Genomic DNA, 26,928 nt, shown 5'->3' with positions numbered 1-26,928 from the left:
TGATACTGCAAGGTAATGGACCAAGAGAGAAAATGGTGAGAATTGCAATTACAACTCTTTTCTAGTGCACCCGCTTCTCAATTCCTGGGGGGTTTGTTTTTAAGAGAACATGTTTAGTCATTCCCTATTATTCAAATTTAAGGAGAGTAGTTACATGCTGTTATGAGGCAGCAACTTACTTGACTCCAACTTGTCCTGAATTATCTAGCACTGGTTGCTATATAGTGAATCCAAAGACTTCAACCTTCAAAGTATACATCAATTCTATCCTTCTTTGTTTATTATATATTGCATTTTTATGTATTGAGTGTGATGTATTATCAGCTGTAGCTTCACTAACTCCCTGTGTTAATCTAGATTTCAAGTGGAGAGAGGATCTCTTAATAGACACACTTTCCTCAGCGGATCCCAACAGATAATACATTCAGTGTTTTTAAGCAATATTACTCTGGATTTATCCCAGTTAATGAGGTGGAGGTGCTTGAACTGTGGGTATTTTGAGGGCATTGCTCACAGTTTACCCATATCAGGAAAGTGGCATAGAGTTTAAGAAGGAACTGAGTGCAAACATCTTTAGAAGGGGTTCATTACTGGTGGTTAGAAGCCTCCATAATCAATCTGTATAAGATATTGGAACTCTTTGGTCTGATATATAGTTCCCCTTTCCCTCATTAATTATCGCTCTAATAAGGACGGAAAGTAATAGGTACTAAATGTATTGGGTGCAATAACTAATACATATTAGAAAGTTTGCCCTTAAAATCAGTCATAACATACGGAATTGGTGCTTGTGCACCAGAATCTGCTTGTCCTGGTATTTACTGGGCGCTTTTAACCGCCTTTAAATTTTGGAAAGTTTGACCGCTGAAATTTATTGAGGGGTGCAATATTTATCACAAACATTGCAGCACTTATGAATGCGACAACAGGTGTTTGCACAGGGCTCACAATTTACTCAATCACTACTAATGATATCCTAGGTGGTTATCTGTAGAAATATGACATAAAAATCTTCTATTATGTTACAAACAAGCCACATGTATATGTTTGTTATTATCCTGACAAGTGACATTTCAAGGCAATTTAAGTAAGTTTAAAATATGTATTAAAAAAAATTATTATAACTCAATAGCATGGATAGGTAACAGCTTGTTTTCCCTATGTTAGCTTAGAAACTCAGAAACCTTAGTAAGTAAGTCATTTTTAGTAGCCTAAAAATAATCCATGCTATTTACTGAATGTGAAAGCATTAAAGCGCACAATACTCAGTTTGCTTATTTTTTTTGTCTATTTACCAGGCAACTTCACTGGTGGAGGTGTTGTGTCTTTTGGCATTCTTTGGCCGTCTTGTACATTTTGCTAAAGTAACGCCACAAAGTATATTTTGGAAGGATACAAAGAATATCTGCGTCATGGTAACAATTGCGGTAAGTTTTGACCATGGTCTTTTCCTTATTTGTTTACTCTGATACTGTTTAAAAAAACAATTAGTTAGAAATGGGATTTCTGGTTGGCTAAGGCTTGCGCCAAAGCCAGGCAGACACCACCACTCTAGTCAGGGCAAGGGAGTTGCACGCCAAGATAACCCCTGCACACCCCCTTGGTAGCGTGACACGAGCAGTAAGGCTTATCCCGGAGGCAATGTGTAAAGCGTTTGCGCAACACACACTCAGCAGAAACACACTAGGCGCACCACAAAAAGGAATTCCACACAAGATTATATATAAAAATAGCCTTTGTATTACCATAAACACATTAGATCATAATCACACAATTACACTGTGCCAACTGGCACTGGGCAGTATTTACAGGGGATTATATACACAGGATAGGGTCACGTGGGCCACCGTCAGAATTAGCACTTAGTAGAAATAGCACTTCTAGAACATAAAATACTTGTAGCACAAAATAATAATTGTAGGACACAACCAGTAACCACTGGTAAAAGGTAGGTACACACTACGCAATACTAATCACTATAGGCATAGATCACGCAGGGACACATAAACACACTAGTATAACCTATACTAGGCAAAACAACCTCCTAATCATGAAATCACAGTTAGAGGTATCACAGGCATAAAGGCATTGCATAGTATGCATAAATCACATTAGGCAAGTATTCTCTCAAGCACAGTAGGCAATCACATTGCGCAAAAATCACATAAGGCATAACCATGTACCCCAAGCAAGGGCACACCACATGAAAATGTCCCCAGGCCAACTTGGCTTCTCAGGGGCTCAAACGCCCTTTGTCCAGCAGAGTCAGGGCTACCAGCTGCAAATGCAGCGATGCGCAGGGCACCACCTAAACGTTGCAGCTGCCCACTAAGTGCTGGGCAGCTGGGGAAACTGAGCCTGGCACCAGCATGCCTCCTGGCTCTTCTCTGGGGCTCCTAAAGAAACAACAGTGCCCCCAAAACAACGTGGGAGCCTCACAGGCTCTGATTCCGAAAATGGGCCATACGTGGGAGCCTCGTGGGCAAGGAAATTAAAAATACCCCTAGGATCACTCTGGCTCCTGAAAAACAACTGGGGCCTCGTTGGAGCCCTCAGGCTCCGGGAGCAATGGGGTGTGAATGCGGGCAAGGACCCGGGCCCCCCCGGATCTGTAAAACAATTATGTGCCCCTGGTGGAGCGAGGTCTCCAAGTACTACAAATGCTCCCCACGTTGGAGCGGCCCGCTGCCTTCCGGGGCCGCTCTGATGTGGCTGGTTTCGTGGAGCAGCCCTCTGCTAAGCGGGGCTGTTCTGACAAAGGCACCGGCGTAGTGCCTGGGTTTTGGCTCCCCCAGCCGGCTTCCACTTAACGGCGCTTCCACAGCAGGCCGGGCGATTCTCCTCTCCGGGATGCTCCCCGGTCCCAGGCGGAGCCTTGCTTCTCTCGAAGAGCGTGGGAGGGCCCTCGAGGCTGGGGCCCAATCCCTGTGCTGCCCAGGGATGACGCGGCAGGAATCCTGGAAGGCTGGGACCAATCCCAGCGCAGCCCCGCGATGACACAGCGGGAATCCCTGACAGGTTGGGACCAATCCCAGCGCGTCTAGTAGGCGGGCACAGCACTCTGCAAGGAAGCCCCCGGGCAGGCGGCGGTGATTCTCTCGGGGCAAAACGAGGGGTAGGCTCCCTCGAAATTAAGAAATAAGCGGACAGGCGAGGTGGGCACCCGCTAAAGTACATAGATAAGCGGGCTGGGGACCCGCTCTAGAATTAGGCAATAAACGCGGCAGTATACGGGGTAGGCACCCACTAGGAACAAAAGGCAGGATGGGCCCCTGCCAAGCCCATAAATCACCAATCTGGCGGGGAAGCTCAGCGCTGCGGAGCCCACATGCTCCCTGGGCAGGAAAAGGGCGCCTGTTCTGGCAATGCAGCGTCTTCAAGGCACCAGGACTGAAGATCCCACAGAGTCCAAAGTCTCAAGTCCAGGGCAAAGTTCAGGGAAGGAAGGCAGGGGGCAAGGGCTGGGCCCAGGGTCCAGCTCACAGAGCTCTCCAGGCAGGGAGGCAGTTCCCAGTGGCGATACCTCCTGGCGCCCAGCAGTAGCAGGCCCCCCTCAAGGTAGGATCTACAGATAGAACATTTTTCATGGGGTCACAACCCCTTTTTATACACATAGCTCCTTTGTCTGGTAGCCCAGGGTTAAGGGAAAACCAGATGCAACTGGTTTTGGTGTATTTTGTTGTGCTCAGCCCCTCCCCATTCACAGGACAGGCTAGGGACATCAGACGCACCACAGGGGGCGGAGCCAGCATTGTGGAGGGAAGGCCCAGCCCTATTCAGGTCCCAAGTGTACTTCTCCCTCCCATCAACACGCAGATCTCTCCATTCACCACCGGGGCACCCATCCTGACTCCTGGAGCCAGGCACACCAGCCAGCTCCAGCCAATCACAAGCCAGTCAGTCAATTCACATTTACTACACAGACATGCCAACTTCTAGAAGTGGCACTTCCACACCAGACACATTAAATCTGCGCACATCCTTGCGCAGCATTTAATCTCACGAGTTCGCACATACCAAACTCGCCCCTGCACTCCCCACACATCAAGAACTACCATGGACACACACATTCCCCATGCATTCCTATGGGAGGGCAGGCCAATCTCACAACATGCACTCAGTGTGCGCACGTACTTTACACTGGGACACAGTGTTAAAGTGTGCAAAAGCCAAAAACAACTAGTATCAGGTCACAATTAAAAGCAAAAAGTTTAGGGGTGAACCTGCCAAAAGGGCCAAGTCCAACACAATTTAAAAATGTACAGTGTTTAATTTTCATTTTGTAAACAGTGATGCTTTTTCAGGTAATATAACATGTATTTTTTTTTTGAAGACCTTTATTAGATCGTTACACATTACACAGCTTCCAGCCTACAACCCAATGGGCCGGCCGCGACAGTTCAAAGTATAACACGTTTCATAGAATACACAACCTCCGTGCCGTCAACCCGGGGGCACGGCGGCGTTGTAAAGTGCATGTGCATGTGATCCAAGGTATAAGGAAGGATGGTGAAGGCCTGATTTTAGATTTTATGTATATGCCATACTATACAATACACATTGTTTTAATTTAAGAACAACAAAACAAAGAACATACCCCCCCATTAACTCGGTCATCAAGTTACAGTACAATCGAGTCTACTGCTGTTCCGGTGGGAAAGCGACAGCACACCATGTTCAAGTGTAAAGAGCTATTAAGTAGTTAAGATCATTATAAGTCCAGTGAGCTAGTCTGCGTGATACAAGGAGGCTCGCAAATGTTCCCCCTAAAGTCATTCCAGCTGGTCCATATTTCCACCCATTTACGGGGGCACCCTCTCGTTACATATACAGTCTTTTCCTGCAACATACACCAGTCCATGTCAGATTGCCAGTCAACACATGTATTTTTTTATGTAAATTTCCTTTGTGTAGCCTCAATTGCTAGAGGAAGCCAGACTGGGCGATTTTGTTGTTTCCACGTAATTAGGCAAACATTGAGACATTGTAGGGCTTCCTTGCTGTTTGTGATTTTTGAGGGTGGTGTTGATATGTAGAGTGGGATTGCCTTTCTGTGTTGTGCCAGACCATGTAGAAAGTCTGGCTAATTAGCATACTCCTCTCTAATTAGGTAGGAGGGAGTGCTACCCTTTTGCCCTTGACAGGTCTCCTTTGGAGCCATTTTAACCCATGGATAAAGTAGGCAATTGGCCAAAACGAACCCCTTCCTGGTACAACATGATCAAGACTGTCAGTTTATTTTTTCATGCCTTGATTAATTAAAACCAGACATGAGAGGTAAAACAATGTGGATAATATCAGAAGCAGTAAAAAGTTCTCGTTAAAACAACAACTACACCAGTTAAAGTACTTCAAGCAAGGTGCAATACATAATACGCATACGATCTAACTGATTGAAAGTGCTGAAATCTGGCAAGTAAGTGAAAATAGGGTGTATAGTGCATTTCTTGAGAAGCATAATGCAGTTTGCATAATTACTTGAAGTGCGACAGGGCTGTTCTTAATGAATGTGGGTCATCCATGGAACAGATGAGCTGGTATTGTTTCCATGGCCAAATACAGCCCCTCTCCAGAGATCAGTAATTATTTTTAGCAGTTGCTACCCTCAGGTTCTTTTTTGCAATGCCCATGACTTTCTCAAAATGCAGTGCAAGAGGAAGATGAGTCACTTGAAGGCATGCCATTACTGCTGGCCTACAGAAATGGAAGTTCAACCAGTTGAACTGAGGTTTTCGCAAGGTGTGCCTCTGATTTAACAAAGATGGGCAGATGCAGACTGTGCTTGTGATTGATTCCTTGTAAGTATTGTAGTCTGCAATTAGTGGTGGTTGACTTTCTTAACTCTTTCCTGATACAATGTAGTGTGGGCAAGACTGCTAACTGACCTGTCCGCAGTTTCAGCTTGATCTTTATTTTAATACATCGACATAAAATTGGTTGCATGCCTAACTTCTCGCATTGTTTAGGCTCAGCCAGTCGTGTGCAATGGTTTATAAATTTCTGTTTACTTCCAACCATGATTTCTACTGCATAGTTTTTTAAACTAGTCTTGTGAAGGTTGTGAAGGTAACTAGCCCTGTTCATAAGTTCTCTATTTGAAGATTCTGGAGCGGCATATCCACGAAGGTGCGAGAAATTGGCCATGCTTGAATGTGATATTTCAAGCCACAACTGATGTTCTAGTAAATCTTCCTTTTCTGCCCTTAGCTTGAAAAGCATGTTGTTATTAAAGCCCTTTGTCTTTCCAATTACTGCTTTGTTTAGCAAAATTTCAACCGGATCTGAGCTGGTGAACTATGCTTGGGTCAGGGAAACACTTGTCTGTAGGTGTTGGTAACACTTTGATCTATGAAACCTGACTCACTTGCAAACATCACTTCAGCCAATATGCAAGAGTTTGATGAAGTTGGCATGGATGACTTTCACCATAGAGTTGAGAGATGGGCCCCCCACCGTTTTCATACAGACTTAAAAATGCATAAAGCAGAGAGGAGGCCTTTGCTTTTATGAACTGTTTGTGAGGGAGGAAAGTCCCTTAATTATGAATCACAACCCCCAAATACTTATACTACTTTTTTGATTCAAAGGCCATTCAAAGGCCAGTGTCCCAGTTTCTTAATCTTCTTTCCACTGATCCAGCGCTCCTATTGAAAAACTGTCTCACAATCACTACCTATTACCTTAATACTCACCATTAATCATGAAACACTCAAACAGGCCCATAACACCAATGAGACAATTTTTGAGCAACTGAATCATGTGGTCTGATTAATAAAACTATTCACGTTATATCTACAATATTATTTACATCTGCAGTTTATCATCTTTTACCATGGATTTAAGCATTTGTCATATATTAAATCAAACCACTTAAGGCGATTGGATCAACTGATAGTAACTAGTCCATTAATAAACAAGACCAGCTTGTCATTTCGAATCTAATTTTTATTGACTTTATTCTTCATAAAAAAAAGAACATTTACGTTTTAGAATCTTTATTTTTAAAGCTAATAAGAAAGAAGCATTTTATTAGGAAATGAATTATTAAACTGACATTTATTAAAGCAAGATCAGAAACATGAAGTATTAGCAAATAACAGTTTCCATACCCTAATTCTATTTCCCTATCTATTTCTCGCTTCACCTGAAAAGGAAAATATCATTTAAAATCTGCTGTCCTTACGTGCGCCAAAAGTCCATCAGCACGTCATTTAGGAATCGGGAAGCAAGCTTTTGGCCTTGCTTATGAGGTCAGGTTTTATACCTTTTCTCTATCTAAACTCTCTACATTCTACATTCTTTCAACAAAATTCAGGTCTTTCATTGGCTGAGCTATGTCAGTCCACCATTAGGTCATCATCGAATTTTAACCAAGACTGGGCTTTTACATAAGCCCTATTGTTCATTCAATTTCACGTTTCTCCGTTTCCTCAGAAATGTTACACTTTTCGAGCTCAGAACATTACTTCCTAAACTTGGCAGACACATCTTCTTCCTGTCCTTGGGCCTTCTCTCCATGAGCACATTTTATTCAAGCAAAAGTCCTTTCTTTTTATTAATAATGCTTGTGCAGCAAAAATCTCCATTACGTAAATGAAAGGCTCCACTCTGGACAAGATTTCTTTCACGTCTGCATCTCTGTCAACCATATTTTCCCAAGCTACTTTTCAGGCCGCACTTTGGAAACTATTATTAAACAAACACAAGACATCAATTAATTAAAGAATTGAGACCGATTCTGTTACCCGCCCCCCTTCTAATAATTAACCAGGTTAATTATGTTACCTAGCAGAAGCACAGTCAGGCAGCTTTTATATTTACTATTCCTCCAGGAACTGGTGAACTCCATGAGCTTTTGTCACCAAAAGACATAACATAAGCACATATAATAAGCACATGCCATTAGTTAAACAGCCGCATTTAATACTGACAAAGACAATAGACAAGGTTAGTTTATTATTTTCTTCTTTGCGTATGCAACATAAAGCACATTAGTTAATCCCGCGTGTAATGTTTGCAATTTTAAACTAAGTTGATTAATACTTTTCACCACATGCTTATTAGTCAAGTTATATATTATGGGAGATACTCTTCACAGGTTAGAACAAAATTTTGCTCATCACCCTGCTCCATCAACTTCCTCATCTGGTGATTTCAAAATCACCAAACAATACCCAAAAATGTATAAATTTTTAACCCTTGAACATTTTTTGGACTTTCTTGATATTAGTATTTCTAAACTTTAGACTCATCTGTTTTTCTGCATTTTTCATATTGTGCTCTCCGAAACTCTTCTAATTCTATCTCTTTTTCTTTCTCCTTTCTGAGTTTGTAAATTCTTTTCTTTTCTATCAAATGTTTTCTTCTCTTGTGTATCATGCAACTCATTTTAAACAAAAGTGTTATTATAGCTATAACTATCAAAGGAAAAACTATATTACCTATGATTGATCTACCAATGTCTTGAAACCAGCGTTTAATTGTTGCAAATCTTTTAGCCAAGCGCTCTGAAAAACTTTCATCTTCTATAGGTACTATCTCACTATGTAACTCAGTAATGTTTCTTATATACATCTCTATATTCTGACTCTTATCAGGAATATATGTGCAGCAGTGTTGAACATGCAATATCCCACAGACTCCACCCTCTTTAGCTAGCAGAATGTCTAATGCAAGACGATTCTGCATTACCATGGATCTCATGGCAACAAGTTCTGTGTCAACTAATTGAAATCCACCTGCAGTATCTGTTGACAGTCTGTCAACAATTGTGGACAATTTTCTAATTTTGTTTGCATTCAGGGTTATTCTTACCATAGGTATTAACGCACCAAATATGTCTCCTAAAATTTCTGAAAAGCTTTCTCTTCTAAATCTACTCAGGTGATTACCAATTTCAAATGAACCTTTTGCATTTCCATCTACATGAAAAAAATTTGGAAAAAGGAAACCTACAAAACATGTCCCGTACCAGTGGTCAGGAAGACTGTAATAATCTTTATTCCCACAAATGAAATAAATTCCAGGAAAAATTGGATCTTTGCCTCCTTTAAATCCCCAACCCCCTACAATACGATAGGTATCTTCATATTGACTTGCACCAACGAAGTAATTATCAAATTGGGTATTATCTCTTCTTATACAAAGTTTTCCACTAACAGTTTTATCTATATGAATTGCGACATTAACATTTCCACCATTAAGCTTTTCATCTTCCAACTCCCAAAATTTAGACTTTGTCTGTTCGTCATCTCATTTCGCTTATAAATTGCCCTTCTCTCTTCCACCATATTTAAAAATGTTTTTCCTTCTGTTCTCAATTTACATGTTAGATTATTTCTAAAAGCATACTCATAAGTAAGTTCACTAGTTACTAAGAAAAATTCCCTCATCTGTTTAGCATATTTCACTTTATTCAAGCTTTCTACAATTTTTAAATTTGCAAAAATCTCATCAGTCTGAATAATAATATTCCAGACGTCCAGTTTTATAAAACAAACTAGCTATTACACTACATGTCACACCGTAAGTAAGAGGAAGCATATTATATGTCACACCCTCTGACACAGAAGTTGGTAATTTCACATATACGTAACAATCTTTTGCGTTCATCACTTTAACGTATTCAGATAAAAGTCTTGAAAAAGTATTTCTAGAAAAATCTCCCACAGATCTATCTTGATGAATCTCTGGTTTATGTACAATGACCTTGTCTTGATCTTGTCATGATTGACCACAGCTTTACTAGTCCTATTAGCTTTATACATCTCTATCTATTCCAAAAGGAAAAATGACAGCTATAATTAACCAAACTAAAATTATTAGAAATACACATATTAAAGACAATTTGCAACATCTTTTGAGAATTGAGCATCTCAAATTATTATTATAAGAAGGCATCTTTACTAAAAATAAAAATTGAAAAATCACTAAATCACTAAATATAAAATCACTAAACATACCCCCCATTTTTAATTTTTTTTTTTATATCAGATAACGTTCTTTTCTAACAGCTTTTCTTCGACCTTATGTCATACATCAAATGTGTTTTTCAGCTAACACAATTTCTTTGACCTTGTGTCTCCTAACACAATTTTTTTGACCTTGTGTCACTTCAAAGAAAATCAGTCATTGTCACTTTCATCGTCTAAATTAATCTGACTACTACTAATTTCTATTACTGGTGGGATCACTATGTAGGACCACTCAGGTGACTTATACTTCTGATTTGGTTTAATTGTTCTCTTTGGCCTATTACTGATCACTTCTATTCTTTTCTCTGTTTGCTTTTTCTTATTCAAGTCTTCTTCTTTTTGACTTGAGATCTCATTCACTTGCTCTTTTGCTTTATTCACTAATTTAAATTTCAGGCCTTCATTTTCACTTGGCCAATTGTCTCCTTTTCTTGTTAACCTCCTTTTTGGCTCTGTCAGGTTATATTCTACTCTCCAAGCCCTTTTCCTTGATCTTTTCACTTTTGATTCATCTCCACTGTCATCTGTTTCACTTTCTGTGTTATAAGCTGATTCATCAATTATCAGTTTTTCTGTATCAGATTCTTCTTCAGATTCAGATTCAGGTACTTCTTTACTCTGCAGTTTCACTTTGTTAGGAACAGCATCCTTATAGCTGGTACTTGGAATTTCTTCTTCTTCTTCTTCTTCTTTGATTACTTCCAATCCACCAGTTTCAGAATTTTCGTTCCTTCTTTCAAAGTTTCCAATCTGCTTTTCAGTACTCTCCTGATCTTGATTTTGAATCACTTCTTGTTCAGTTTGCTCTTCTGCTACTTGATCTAGCAGATCATTTTCATTTTCTTCTTCAAAATCTTGTATCACAACTTCATCATTCTCTTCATTCAATGCTTCATTCACATTTGAATCTTTCAGATCTCGACTTTCTTGTCGAACTTCAGTATCTGGATTTCTCTCAGGTTCTCCTTCTGAATCTGAATCAGCTGTTGTATCACCTTCTTCGTCAGGATTTTCAGGTGGAGGGACACGTATGGTATGACTAGCATGGATCCATCTTTTCAGTCCCCTACACTTTATTGCATTTGTTGTGACCAGTATCACCTGTCTTGCCTTTTGTCACCTTGGTACTAGACAATTCCTTCTTCGATGTACCTTTGTCCTAACCCAGTCTCCTGGCAACAGATCATGAGCTTGTTCTTTCTCTTTTGAAAACACTGCAGTTCCTACCTGGTGGAACACAGAAGTCACCACATCAGATTTCCATAATCCATAATTGCACTATCATTTATGCTCAGTAGTTTATCCACTGGAACAAATGCTTGTCTCGTGACCCTTCCCATTAAGATTTCTTGTGGACTCAGACCTGTTTTTCTGTCTGGAACGCTTCTCAAAGTCATCAAAACAAGTGATAGTGCATCTGTCCACTTCATTCCTGTAGCTAAACACATCTTAGCTAAACTGTTTTTTATTGTACCATTCACTTGCTCAACAACTCCTGATGCTTCTGGTCTGTAGGCACAATGCAATTTTTGCTTTATTCCTAGTGCTTCACAAATCAGTTTTAACAATCTGTTTTCAAAATGTGTGCCGCGATCTGTCTCAATCGACACCAGAAAACCATACCTTGGTATGAGTTCTCTCAAAAGCAATTTTGCCACAGTAATTGAATCATTGTGACATGTTGGAAAAGCTTCCACCCATCTTGAAAACAAACAGACTATCACCAATACATATCTGAGTCTGTTTCGAGGTGGAATTTCAATGAAATCAATCTGTATTCTGGTAAATGGACCACCCTCCCGCCCTATGGTTCCCATGCTTACAACAGTCTTTCTGTTTGGGTTAATCTGTTGGCATATGAGGCATCTCTGGCAAAAAGACTCTGCAATTATTCTGAATTTTGGATTGTACCAAGTTTGCCTAAATAATCTAATCATAGAGTCTCTTCCGATATGTCCTGGACCATGGTACATGCGTGCCATGTCAGAAATCATGCTGTCTGGCATTACTGGTCTGTCATCTTTGTAAACCCAGATCTCATCTTCCTCTCTCTGCCTGCATCCTGCTTTTAGCCATGTGTCTTTTTCCTCATCACTTGCCTCATCTTGTAACTGTTTTACTCCTTGCCAAGTTTCAACTACAGATATTAGAATAAGTGAGATCAAAACATGTTCATTATTTTTTTTCCTGATTTACAGACACATTTTGTCTTGCGCAAAATTTTGCTATTGCATCAGCATATGCATTTCCCAAAATTACATAGTCCACTCCCTTTTTGTGGGCTGTGCATTTCACCACAGCAATTTTTTCTGGAAGCTGTATTCCGTCTATTAGTCTTTTAATCAACTGAGCATTTTTTATTGGTGGTCCCGCAGAAGTTAAATAACTTCTTTGAGACCAAAGCTGGCCATAGTCATGGACTACACCATAACCATACTGACTATCAGTCACTACGGTAACCTTCTGGTCTTTTCCCAGTTCACATGCACGAATCAAAGCAATTAATTCTGCCACTTGAGCTGAACGAATTCCTTTGAGACTGGAAGCTTCAATTACATCTGCAACAGTGCACACTGAATATGCTGCAATCAGAACACCATCCTCTGTTCTTAAGCATGAACCATCAACAAACAAAACAAGATCTGATTCAGGCAATGGTACATCCTTAATATCCGGCCTTGGTTTTGTACAATCATCTAATACATCCAGGCATTCATGATCAACCTCATCTCTGACTTCTGATTCAGTACTGTCAGGTAATAATGTGGAAGGATTTAAATTCACACATCTCAAAATTGAAACGTTATCTGATCCCAGAATAACTTTTTCATATTTTGTCAACCTGTTGTTTGTAAAATGCTGTGTTTTGCTTTTGGTGAGGAGAATCTCAACTGAATGTGGAACGTAAACTTTAACTGGAAAACCCATTATTATTCCTTCACTTTGTTCCAGACTCACACTTGTTGCAGCTACTGCTTTTAAGCAACCTGGTAATGCTTTTGCAACAGGGTCAACAACAGCTGAGAAATATGCTATTGGCTTTCTCAGTCTTCCATGTCTTTGAATCAGAACTGATAATGCACATCCTTCTCTCTCACTGCAATACAGCTCAAACTCTTTTTCGTAATCAGGCATTTCCAATGCTGGAGCTTCACACAAACTTCTCTTTAACTGTTCAAAAGCTTCTAATTCAGTTTTTGTTAATTTAATTGGGTCTTTTATGTCTGCTTTTGTCAGTCTCTGCAGTGGTTTTGCAATTACCGAAAATCCACTAATCCATTGGTGACAATAACCTACCATTCCTAGAAACATTCTAACCTGTCTCTGTGTTTTTGGAGGTTGCATTGCTTGAATCATTTTTATTCTTTCTGTTGTCACTTGTCTGATTCCTTTTGCAATTCTGTGACCAAGATATTTTACTTCTTGTTTGCAAAACTGTAATTTTGCAGGTGACACTTTATGTCCCTCATCTGCCAGGTGATTTAAAAGAATAATGGTATCTGTTACGCAGTTATCTCTTGTTTTTGCAGCTACAAGAAGATCATCGATACACTGCACTAACGTAGATCTTCTAGGGAATTCTAGATCTTCCAAGGATTTCTTTAGCAACTGATTAAAAATAGATGGACTCTCAGTGTACCCTTGTGGGATTCTACACCATGCTAATATGCGCTCTTTGAACCGGAACGCAAAAATGTGTTGGCTTTCTGGATGCAATGGAACAGTAAAGAATGCATTGCATAAATCAATAACTGTATACCATTCTGCATCATACGGAATCTGATATAAAATTACCGCTGGGTTTGGTACAACTGGACAACATGGAACAACAATTTTGTTTACCTTTCTCAGGTCCTGAACAATTCTGAAGGTACTGTTTGGCTTTTTAATTCCCATAATCGGTGAGTTACATGGGCTACTCTCAATTTCACTTAGAACTCCTTGTTTTATGAATTTGTCTATTACAGGTGTAACACCTTCAATCACTTCTGGTTTCATTTTATACTGGGGAATATTTGGGTAATATGCTCCTTGTTTTACTGTTATTTGTACTGGATCTACATTTTTCATTAAACCCATTTCATCTCCAGTGAAGTCCCAGATTTAAACATTCACTGTCTCTTTTAGTTCTTCAGGCAAATTGTTTTTATCAAACACAGAAAATAATTAGCTTTCTTCTGCCTCAACCATTGACATTGTTAATTTGTAAAGTCCATCCTCTTCTAAAGTTTGCAGCTCTATACCATCCGGTGAGCAGTATATTTTGCAATTCATCTTGCAGAGAATATCCCTTCCTAATAGATTTACAGGACTGCTATCACAAACTACAAATCTATGCATGTCCTTAAATTTACCTATTTTAACTTCAACTGGTTCAGTTAGATCTGTTTTAATTTGCTGATTAGCTACACCTACTACTTGGATCTTGTCACCAGAGAGCGGCAGGTTTTCTATTTCCACTGATCTAACAGTAGAACGGGTAGCACCTGTATCCACTAGGAAAGTAATTTCTACATCATTCACTTTATCATTTACAAATGGACCAGATTGATCTACCTCAAGAGTGGCTCCAAGCACACAATCTTCCTCTTCTCTCAGGCACCGTCAGAAGTAATCCTCAGATTCACTCCCATCCTCTTTCATCCAAAATTGTTGAGATCCATTTGACACATTCACTCTCGGTGATCTGTTTACCTGTTCACCTCCGCAGAATCCTGTTTCTGTATTGTATCTCTGCACATTTACACAGTTTGGAAGTGGCGGTTGTGGTATCTGACTTTGCTGATTCACTATGTGTCGCTGTAGCTGTTGCTGCTTATTTATCTCATTCTGCATCTGTGGATTTAATGATGTATTTTCTACAAAATTTCTGGGCAGATTTTTACACTCGCGCTTGCAGTGTCCAATTTCGCCGCAATTAAAACATGGGAGTTTCTTTTTTAACTCTTCTATGTTTCCCATCAATTTTGGTTTATTATAATTACCTTTAAATTTCGCTTGATTCTGATCAATATTTTTGTTTAAAGTTGCTATTTGCTGTTCAGCCACTTTTACCTGTGCCCATATAGCTTTTTCTTTCAGCTTCTTTTGTTTCGCATCTAATTCATCACTACAGTATTTTGCTTTTCTCAAAATATCATCCACTGTGAGTGACTGCCAGCCAACAATTCCAGATCTTATCATCTCACCAATTTCAGGTCTTAAGCCATATACAAATCTGTATATGAAATGGCTCATATCCTTTTCACTTAGATGCTCATAACCACTGTATTGTTTAAATACCAGCAGTAATCTTTCATAGAATGAATGGACTGATTCTTTCGGCTCTTGAGTTGTTCTGTCTATTTTAACCCAATCCACTTCTTTTGGGGGAATCTTGTTTTTTAAAAACACAATTACTTTATCATACATTTTCATTACTTCTGGTCAAGGGGCTCTTGTTACCTTATCTCAAGAGGTTCTTCTCTAGGCCAATCTATGGAAATTTTACATTCCGTCCACAGATCTGATGGGACAACTATGTCTAAGAATCCATCAAGATCAACTCACAGGACTTTTGAAACTTTCACAAATCTGTCTACCTGTCGATACCATTCTACAGGTTTTTCTCTCAATTGGGGAAAATCATTAGTGAACATTAGAATGTCCTGCCTTGTCCAAGGAACATGCACATAGCCTCCTCCTGCTATTTCTCTCATTGGAAACTCTTTTGCCTCTTTTTCTTTTTCTCTGATAGGAAAAGCTAAGGTTATTGTGTCTTCATATTTTTTCTTCGCCCATTTTGCTCTCCATTTACTTAATTCACTCCATTTTCTCAGCATCACAATTAAATCTTTTATATGAGTTATTCTTCCTGGATTATTCAAATTTTCAATGTCTTTTTCAGAAAAATCCACTCTATCATTTCTCTGCAAACTCTTCTGCTTGCTTAAATCTATTTCTAATTCAAAAGCCATTTCCTTTATTGGTCATATTTGTTTTTCGTCTTCCATGTTATGCTTTTGCAAATGAATAATAATTCATGATCCTGATATGCTTTTAATCTGTCAGTTCCAATTGTTCCAATTATTAATTCCTCTATGTCTGCTTTCAATTTTGCAACATCAAGTAATTTACAATCTGGGATTTGCGCTAAATCTATTTTACTCAAACTTTTTACCGGAGATCCGGAATCAGAATCTGCACCAGTTGGGGTTTTACATGACAAACTTTGATTAAAAGTTAAGTCTGGCATCATCATTTTTTCTCGCTGTATTTCGCTTAAATCTGAATAAAAATTTTCAGTCAATTTCTGTATTTCTGAATTTAATGGGACAGTTAAAGCTGAATGTCTAATTTCTTTTTGATCAAACACTGGAAGAACGGGTCCAATTGTTACAGGCACCGTTACTGCTTCCATGCTTTTAGTTAACTGCTGTATTAATTCATTCGCAGAACGAATGTATTCTGAAGTATCTGGCAATCCCTCATATCTTTTTTTCTATTTCCATTTCTTGGGGTTTCATTTCTTTGAACGGGAGTTTCAGTGAAATTACTATTTTCTCCTGATATATTCAAATTACATCCTGTTTCTACCCTCTCAGGTGTTTTTCTGATGCTCTGATTTGTCTCTGGAGATGTCTCTACTCTTTCGGGCGTTCTCTTAAAATTCGGATTTGTTTCAGGGGATGCCTCATTAATTATTTCCCTTGGTGGGGCACTTGGAGAAGTCCATGTACAAACTGGTTGATAAGGAGGTGGCTTTCTGGTATAAATGTCTTCTAATACCGCATCTTCCGAATCACTTTTCTCTCTAACATGTTTTTTCTTTTGGGAGCCCTTTTTACCAGATGTCTCATCAATTAGTCTCACTGGGTACAAACCATCACACATGTCTGCCTTTCTCCATCGACGCATTCTATCCTCATGTGTCTCTCTATCCAAACCTAATCCTGTTCGCTTTGGTATGCCTCTACTTTTTCGTTCTAATTCAAACATTTCGTTCTCCCATTCAACTAAAGCTTCAAATTGAGTAGGTCTAGGCTTTGGTACAAGTTTCATCATCCTTTCTCTTAAGTTTCTCAAGACCGCTATGTTAAATGATCCATCTTCCGGCCATGCTAAAATACCATCATTTTCAGTATATTTCATCCAATTCTCAATCCAAAGACAAGTATGGTAACCATATTCACCTAACATATAAGCTGCCGGTGTTTTATACTTATGAATTAATATTCAGTTTCTTGTTGAAATTTTCTTGTCAGGTTTAATTTTATTTTTCAACTTCTGAAACCATGTAAGTTTCTTTTTCCCTTTCATGTAATAATAATCAATGACTTTTAAACAAATTTTCCTTGCTTTGGTAAGATCGTAAAAATGTCTTTGTTATTCCGCCACACTAACCAATCCGTGCGCGAAACTCACTAACTAACCAATCAGGTTAAGCTACGTCACTGTTCTGCTCAACCACTAGAATTACTGTTTTTCAGGATGAGCCAATCAGCTTTAAGCTCGTCTTGTCACATGAACCAATCTGTGCGTGAATACTGTGACGTATGCTACCGCTGCAGCTTCTGTCTCTCCCTTCGCTCCTTTCACTGACACCTCCTTTACAAAAAAATTTTCACAGCGCCATATTTACAAACCTTTCAATTGAATTCAGTAACACCACAAAAACAAACCATTTGTCTGTTTCTCTAAATAAAGTGATAGCTTTTCAAACAATCAAGTATTCTTTTGCGTGAAATAGCCGACGCTATTTTCACAAAATATTTAAATTCGTTGATAAAGTAAGGCTACTTTACCCATTCATTTACGCACATTCATACAGAAAGGATCCCTAACCATTCATACATAAATCTTCAGTAGGACTTTAACCTGCTAACAGAAATTCTCATTCGCCAGTAAGATAGACGACGCTTCCTTACCCTTCACTCAAGCCTAGATAAATTCTACTACTCTTTTCACAGTGAGTTTTAAAACGGGACAGAAATATCCCTATACTGGAAAGCTACGATTTCATAGACCATCCTCGCTATACATTCTACCTTACACACCTAAATCCCTAAACTTGTGCTGTACGTCCACAACACTTGTGATATACGACGATACCACTTTTTTGAAACAGAACAAATGCACTGTGTAACTTCACCTGTCACACTACTCAAGCCGTCACAACTAGGAATTTTCACACTGCTGGAAAAAACATTTTGACTACATGTAACAACTGAACAAACTTAACATGTTTTAGATATGTATCCTATGTATTTCCATGTAACATGTCAGTTACTATAGTAACCGAACTCTGCTACCAAGTTATTGATCCAGCGCTCCTATTGAAAAAAACTGTCTCACAATCACTACCTATTACCTTAATACTCACCATTAATCATGAAACACTCAAACAGGCCCATAACACCAATGAGACTATTTTTGAGCAACTGAATCATGTGGTCTGATTAATAAAACTATTCACATTATATCTACAATATTATTTACATCTGCAGTTTATCATCTTTTACCATGGATTTAAGCATTTGTTACATATTAAATCAAACCACTTAAGGCGATTGGATCAACTGATAGTAACTAGACCATGAATAAACAAGACCAGCTTGTCATTTCGAATTTAATTTTTATTGACTTTATTCTTCATAAAGAACGAGCATTTACGTTTTAGAATCTTTATTTTTAAAGCAAATAAGAAAGCAGCATTTTATTAGGAAATGAATTATTAAACTGACATTTATTAAAGCAAGATCAGAAACATGAAGTATTAGCAAATAACAGTTTCCATACCCTAATTCTATTTCCCTATCTATTTCTCGCTTCACCTGAAAAGGAAAATATCATTTAAAATCTGCTGTCCTTACGTGCGCCAAAAGTCCATCAGCACGTCATTTAGGAATCGGGAAGCAAGCTTTTTGCCTTGCTTATGAGGTCAGGTTTTATACCTTTTCTCTATCTAAACTCTCTACATTCTACATTCTTTCAACAAAATCCAGGTCTTTCATTGGCTGAGCCATGTCAGTCCACCATTAGGTCATCATCGAATTTTGACCAAGACTGGGCTTTTACATAAGCCCTATTGTTCATTCAATTTCACGTTTCTCAGTTTCCTCAGAAATGTTACACTTTTCGAGCTCAGAATATTACTTCCTAAACTTGGCAGACACATCATCTTCCTGTCCTTGGACCTTCTCTCCATGAGCACATTTTATTCAAGCAAAAGTCTTTTCTTTTTATTAATAATGTTTGTGCAGCAAAAATCTCCATTACGTAAATGAAAGGCTCCACTCTGGACAAGATTTTTTTCACGTCTGCATCTCTGTTAACCATATTTTCCCAAGCCACTTTTCAGGCCTCACTTTGGAAACTATTATTAAACAAACACAAGACATCAATTAATTAAAGAATTGAGACCCATTCTGTTACCCGCCCCCCTTCTAATAATTAACCAGGTTAATTATGTTACCTAGCAGAAGCACAGTCGGGCAGCTTTTAGATTTACTATTCCTCCAGGAATTGGCGAACTCCATGAGCTTTTGTCACAAAAAGACATAACATAAGCACATATAATAAGCACATGTCATTAGTTAAACAGCCGCATTTAATACTGACAAAGACAATAGACAAGGTTAGTTTATTATTTTCTTCTTTGCGAATGCAACATAAAGCACATTAGTTAATCCTGCGTGTAATGTTTGCAATTTTAAACTAATTTGATTAATACTTTTCACCACATGCTTATTAGTCAAGTTATATATTATGGGAGATTAACTTCACAGGTAAGAACAACATTTTGCTCATCACCCTGCTCCATCACCACTGATCATGTTTTTGGTTTTATCTGAATTGACAATTAGCCTATTGGATTCCACTATGCAGAGCATGCATAGGGGCTTCCCTTATGCATGCTCTAGCGACCATTCCCTCTATCTCACAAGATGAGTTTCTCCTGTTAAGCAGGAAAGTCAAATCAGGCTCTTCTATGGATCCTCTGAAGCCTGCTCAGTTTAGGGACTCCTTACCTGTGCTTCTAGCTCCACTGTGTCAGATGATTAACATCTCGCTCACCACAGCAGTTGTCTCTAAGGTCTTGAAGCAGGTGAGTGTGGTTCCTCTACTTAAAAAACCCTTTTTGGATCCTGAAAAATTGGAGAATTTCTGCCCCATATCACTACTGTCTTGGGTAGACAAAATAGCCGAGGCACTGGTTAACATCATTACATGCTTTTTGAATAACACGGGCCTCTTAGATCTGTCTCAGACTGGTTTTCGCCCTGGTCACAGCACGGAAACTGCTCTCCTAGTTGTGACCGAGCATCTGCGAACCATTCTGGACGGTGGGCATTCCGCGGCACTGATCTTACTTGACCTTTGGGCCGTGTTTGACACGGTTTCCCACCAGATCCTCTTGGATCGTTTGGAAGGGGCTGGGGTTGTGGGTTTGGCCTCGGAATGGTTTAGAAAAAGGCCAAGGGGACCCTACTCACAACGGAACCAGGGTAATTGAAGTATTTAAGAAAAGACAGTGGTTCCTGTGGAACAATACTTATTATTTACTATTAGTGCAAATAGCAAAAATTGCATATATGCACAGGGAATGAGTGGGATGTCAGGTAGAAAGAGACTCAATTACACTGGGTAGAGTTATTCAATTATTTGTATTGTATCAAACAAAAATAAGAAATAGAAAATAATTTCAGAAAAAGTTCAACAATAATTATTTACAGTCGTGAATTGTGTCCCAAGTGAAATTGTGAACCAAAGCATATGGGAACATTTGTGAAACAATATGTGCAAGGTTTCAGATAAATTGTGTTGTATACAGAAAGCGACCAATTCCTCTTTACAAATACATAACATCTATAGAATGATAGAATGTCAGTTCTATTGGTTCACTTTTCTCAATGTCGATGGCGTTTCGACCCTAACATGGATCTTGGGTCTCTTCAGGACTTGGGATGTGTGGGACATCTAGGGAAATAGAATTGTATAGTTTTAGATTTTAGGAATCTAAGACCAAACTGTAGTTTAAGACAAAAGTCTTAGAGAAAGGTGGGCTGGAATTTACCTCTTGCCAGGGTTGCTCAATATAGGTGGCGTGCGTGAGAGCCATGTACAGGTGAAGGTAAGAATAAAGGTACTCACTAAGTTCTGTGGAAAAAAGCACATATAAATAGTCCATGTTATGGAGAGGATACATAGAGAAGGATATATAGAGAGTTCTAGGCTGGTATTCCCTATGGGTGGGTGGTTGGCATTAACTTACCCCTAGTGAATATGTGGCTTGAGCAAGTCCAATGTGATGCTCAATGGCTGTCCTTTTTTCTTCAAGGTGTTGCTTCCATTGAAGCCGTTTGGAATGGTTTAGATAATTTCTCTCAGACAGAATGTTCCAGGTGTCCGCTCCTCCCTTTCTCTCCCGCGCCCAGGCCATCGGGCAGGGTGTCCCTCAGGGCTCTGCCCTCAGCCCTATACTTTTCAATGTTAACATACAACCCCTAGCCACGGTGGCCAGGGACAATGGTCTCACCATGGTCTCATGCTGATGATACGCAGTTGGTGGTGGCCCTCACCGAAGTCCCCTACGCAGGGTGCTGATAAATTTCAAAACGGCCTTGCAGAGGTCCCGGAGTGGATGACCACCAACTGCCTTCAGCTCAACGCCAATAAGTCAGAGGTGTTGTTGGTGGGGAGGGATCAGGGATTATGGAGCGAGCATTGGTGGCCCAGGACCCATGGCTGGGCACCCACTCCCAAGCTGGCAGTAAAAAAATCTTGGGGTTTGGATGGATGCCACTCTTAGCTGTCAGGAGCATAGCAAGAAGCTAGCAGGTACCTGCTTCGGCCTACTTCGAGGATTAAGACCGTTGTTGGGGTTCTTTGATCCATCTACCCGCCAGACGATAGTACAGGCAACCATTTTATCACAATTGAATTATGCGAACTCGCTCCAGTTAGGAGATAATAAGGCAGAAACAAGCCGTTTGTAACTTGTTTAGAACGCAGCAGCTCGTGTTCTGCTGAGGCGTCCCAGAACTTGCTCTGCGACTGGGGCGATTTGTCGCCTTCATTGGCTACCTTTTATCAAAAGGATTGAATTTAAAACCTTGTGCCTGACTCTTAAAATCTTCCTCCCCTGAGATTCTGTCCAATCTACTGGGACCCTATGTACCTACACGCCAACTACGATCAGCTGAGCAACATCTAGTCATGGTCCCTCGAGTGAAACGTCTCCAAGCTGGCGGACAATCTTTTCGCTGTTTGGCGGCTAAATTGTGGAATTCCCTGCCGACGCAGATGCGTGGTCTGGAGAGCTTGAAATCTTTTTGTAAGCCTGCCAAGAGCTTTCTCTTTCCCACTGCCTAATCCTGTATCTTTCCATTCCACTGCTATTAGCGCCGGGACGCCTTTTCGCTGAGGCAGCTGCGCGCTATATAAAAGAGTCTAACATAACATAACGTAACATTTAGCAGGTGTTGTAGCCCTATCCTGGTCCAAGATATCAGGAATGCATCATCCACACGGAGAAGGCACCGGATAGAGTTGACGTCCTGCTTTAGTGCATGTGCATTTACATTATTCAGATCTGAATGAAGATCAGCTAGAAAGATATTAAAATGTAATGGGGCTGTTATGCAACCCTGTTTTAATCGTGTTCTACTGTTAGTTTTAAGAGTAAGTGTGCTACTGTCTCCATTTTTAACGTGGAGCCAGGTTTTGGAGTATAATGTTCTAATTCTCTTGAGAAAAGTTGGCAGATTTCCCCTCCCAACTAGTTTACACCATAATTTGTTCCTGAGTATGTAATCAAAGGCTGCTTTAAGATCCAGAAAGCAGAGGTACAACATTTGTTTCTAGTAGCTCTGTCATTAAAGGTTGCCCAGGAGAGGAGGTTTGCTGAGGTTCTAATCCCTTCTTTAAAGCCATGAATAGCCCTTTAGGCCTGTGTAAGATATCTTTATTGTTTGATTAATAAAAATCATTACAACGGTTAACATGCGAGCACTATAAAACATATATCATAAATAGTTAAAATATTTACATTTATACCATCACAATGGAAATGAGGGGTAAAACTCGTCAGAAAAACAATTTAAAATCCTAATAGCCTGTTAAAAACAATGGTAAACCTTAGTTGTCCATTCTAGTTTTTCCATCTGATCGGATCGAATGCAGACATTTGCTTATAAGAAGCAACAGTTAATGACTTTGGTAATATAGTTCAGGGTTTATGGTAAGAATCCCGGGGCTACAGTCCATTTGTGTAATGAGCCCCCTGCATACAGTATTTCTAGGGATTCACAGGGAAAACGGGTCAGTCCATGTGCCGAGACCGTTATCAACTGTACTTGCGTACTACGAAGGATTGTGGAAGTCAGGTGAGAGTACAACAACATAGACGCTAGGCTTCGTCTGTTTTTTAATGGTTAACCGTTGGTGGCTTGCAGAGTCTCACTGTTTGTAAATTTTCTTGCTGTTACTGTAACAAACTTGGTGAACCTGATGTTAAGTTGTGGATTATCCGGGTTCATTCTTTAAAGCTTGTTTGGTGTGGTAGGATTATGTGCCGCTCATTTGCCCATGTCTCTAGGGGCCATATGTATCAAGCAAATTCGCATTCGCAAACGCCGAAATTTTCAGAATTTCGGCGTTTGCGAATGCAAATTTGCTAAATGGTATGTATTAAGGAAAATCTGGTGCAAAATAAGGAATCGCAAAATTTGCGATTCCTTGTTTTGCAATTGCATTTAAGGAATCACAAATGTTGCGATTCCTTAAATGTAATGTATGAAGCAAAAAAAATTGCAAATTGTCCTTAAAGAATTGCAAATTATCACCAACTTCAAGTTGGTGGTAAGTTGCGAGTTCCTTGAAAAATGCAAATTTTTGCATTTTTCAAAGTGCCATGTGACGCACTTACATGCCCTTGGGCATGTATGTGCGTCACATGTGCACCCATGCTTATTTCAGGGGTGCAACAAGGTGTCCTTTGGACACCCCTGCACCCTTGAAATTATTCTCAATTTGCGATTCTCAAATTGCGAATCGCAAATTGAGAAAAACTTCCCATTCATTCCTATGGGCCTCCTGGCCCATAGAAATGAATGGGAAAGTATTCCTTAATTGCGATTGGCAATTTGCTAATCGCAATTAAGGAGTAGTAAGAATTCGCAAAAAAATTGCGAATTTGTACATACATACCAATTTGCGATTCTGAAATAGCGATTTCTAAAAAATCGCTATTTCAGAATCGCAATTCAGGTTGATGATACATATGGCCCCTAATCTTTTAGTAATATGCCAGCAAAATATTTTGCCTCATTCATTGGCGAGAAAGAAAATCTGACTATAGTTAACCGGGTTAGAGGTTTGTCCTCTTTATAGATTGGGATAATTGTTCCATGCCAAGAATCAGGGATCTGTTCGGTGGTAATGCATTGATTATAGATAAGGGTTAGAACATCTGCCCAAAATTCAGGATTAAATGTAAATAATTGCTGTGGTAAGCCTTTGGGGTCTGGGGCGTGGTTGCACCAACCCTTGGTAATGATCTCAATCACTGCTTTCTTTTGTGACCTGTGGCAACTGCACACTGGGATGCTGGGACTTTCATGATCGTATTTTTTTGCATTGGGAAGGGGCACTTTGTTCTTTGGCATGCCCTCTTTGGACATTTAGTTAAAAACCCATTTGCTCTTTGTGATGTTTACATCGCTTGCCTCAAGGCACCCCTTTCCATGCTTATTTACGATGGTCAATAATTCGTTTACATTCCTGGACTTACTTGCATGTAGTGAGAATGCCCAAAATTTGTCATTTTCAATTCTTTCAGCCGCCCATATCTCTTGTATGTTTTCCGTAGGGCTGCAATTTCATATTGAGGGCCTTTATCAATCAGATTAAGTCTAAAATTTGGAGCTACCAGTTTAATTATTTCTTACTTGACCTTGGCCATCATGAGTTTCTCCTCTTAGGAGCTAGGACGTGGTCCCTCTTTGATTTAAATGCGAAGTCATTTACTAGTTTTTCTGCTCTCTGCTTCCATGCCCTTATTAGGCAGACAATTGATTTAGCTGGGCTTTGCTTTTGACAGTTCTCCACAATGTTTTTGGCTTAAAAGCCATTCCGTTTGAGCTTGTAGGTTAACTTTTATGGTGGCTTCTTCTTGGACAGATCCTTCTACATGCAGTGCTCCTTTATTAAGTAACTTCAAATTCTGGGGATAGTGGTCACTTTCGGGGTGTTGGTCGATCTTGAAAGATTTCAAGTATTTAAACATAGGGAGGCTAATGAAGGTGTAGTCTAATGTGGCATGTGATTTCATGGTGGTAGGAGTACAGGCAGGGAGTTGATCCTCATTTTCCCTACCGTTCACTAATCGGTGGCCTGGGTGGGTGCATATCTCAGTATATGCACTCACACATCCAAGAAGTTCTCGTCTTTTGAAGGCTGGCTTGCATTGTTGTGGAATGTCCCACTTTTCACCCTGTAAAAGCACTTTATCATCCTTTTAGGGGTTGTTGAATAGGTTCATGTTAAAGTCACCTGTTAATAATGTTATCAAGGCAGTCAGACGTCCTATCATAATAATAATGTGCATAAAGTGCAGATTCTTTCTAATAGCGTGCGGACTTCCCAGAAGCTTATCAGAAACATAGTGTGCAAGCCTGGCCAATGTTGATCTTTGAGCTCTCAGGCAGTTTGTGTCAATTCAATTAAAGAAGAATCTTTCTGTTTCATGTCTTTCTTGTAAATTAACTTCACCTCCTTTATCTCCTCCCCTCTCATTTCACCTTTGTATTTCTACCAATCTACATTTATGTGTACCTATCCTGCCTCTATCGCAACTTTCTCTACCTCACTTTTGTCTGTGTAACAGTTCTCTCAATCCACCTCTCCACTCCATGTCTCCCCATCTCCCAGCCTGTTCCCTCTATCTCTTGCACCAACCTCTGCATCTCTACCCTTTCTCTCCACCTCAAAACACTTCTACCTTATTCTTGTTTCTGCATCTCATTTCTCTGTTTCCCTCCCACCTACTTATATCTCCCCTACATTTAGTTTTCCTCTCTTTCAATCTCATCTCTTTAACTATCCTCTCTATTGCTTTCTTTACCTCTGTATACCTCACTGCTCTTTAAGCCCTCTCTTTACCTGATCACTCACTACATCAGATCTTTCTCTACCTCTTAACTCTCTCACTATCTCATCTCCTTCTACCCCACCTTGCTCTCACTACATAACCCTGCAATTTGCCTCACCATTTGCCTACTTCCACACCATGCCACGTTCTCTCTCTGTTTCTGCCTCTGTTCCCTCTACTCTGCCTCTCTCACTGCCATACTCTTTACTCACTAACTCTTTTACTGCCCTTTACCATCTTTGTGTATTTTAATACCTCCTCTCACTCATCTCTCCCTCTGCACCTTCTTTTCTATTTCATTTCAGTCCCTCAGCCTCAACTCTCCCTCTTTACCTCTCTCCCTGTTTATAAATCTCTCTACTTGACCTCCCTGACTGCACACCTCACTCTCTACCTGTACTTCTACTTTGTATCACACTCATTTCTCTTTCTCTACATCCCTTGTCTTTGTCTGTCATCTGTCTCACTCACCTCATCTCTCTTTCTACCCATCTATCTCTCTTTATAGATGCCTCGCTACACTATTTACCTGACCTGTCTTTCTGTAACTCTTCTCATTTTGCACTCTCACTACTTTACCACTCTGTTTTCCACACATCTCTCTAGGCATGTTTCACTACTTCAGTGATCTGTCTTACTTCTCCTCTCCCTAACCTGCCACCCTTTTTACCTTACCCCTCGCTCTGCCTCACCCTTCAGTGTACCATGGCCTCCTCTATCTCTCTACAGTTCCTTTTTGCAATCTCTTCCCCTTTCTACAATTTTGCCTATCTCACTACTTCTCTTTCAGTGCTTGGCTGCCTCATAATCTTTCCTTACATC

The 26,928-nt window shown here is 39.8% G+C and overlaps 1 protein-coding gene across 1 annotated transcript in view; it reads left to right on the top strand.

The window, feature by feature from the left end:
• Window positions 1-26,928, top strand: part of LOC147708131 (two pore calcium channel protein 1-like) — a 531,957-nt gene that overhangs the window by 175,452 nt on the left and 329,577 nt on the right. Inside the window, exon 4 of the mRNA XM_086926891.1 lies at window positions 1,299-1,427. Within this exon, the coding sequence (XP_086783017.1) occupies window positions 1,299-1,427 (129 nt within the window). The remainder of the gene's footprint in view (window positions 1-1,298; window positions 1,428-26,928) is intronic.

Source organism: Lissotriton vulgaris, chromosome 6 (assembly GCF_964263255.1).
Source record: "Lissotriton vulgaris chromosome 6, aLisVul1.2, whole genome shotgun sequence".
Lineage (NCBI taxonomy): Eukaryota > Metazoa > Chordata > Amphibia > Caudata > Salamandridae > Lissotriton > Lissotriton vulgaris.
Note: the sequence above shows the minus strand (reverse complement) of the source record. Positions and strands in the feature narration are given on the sequence as shown.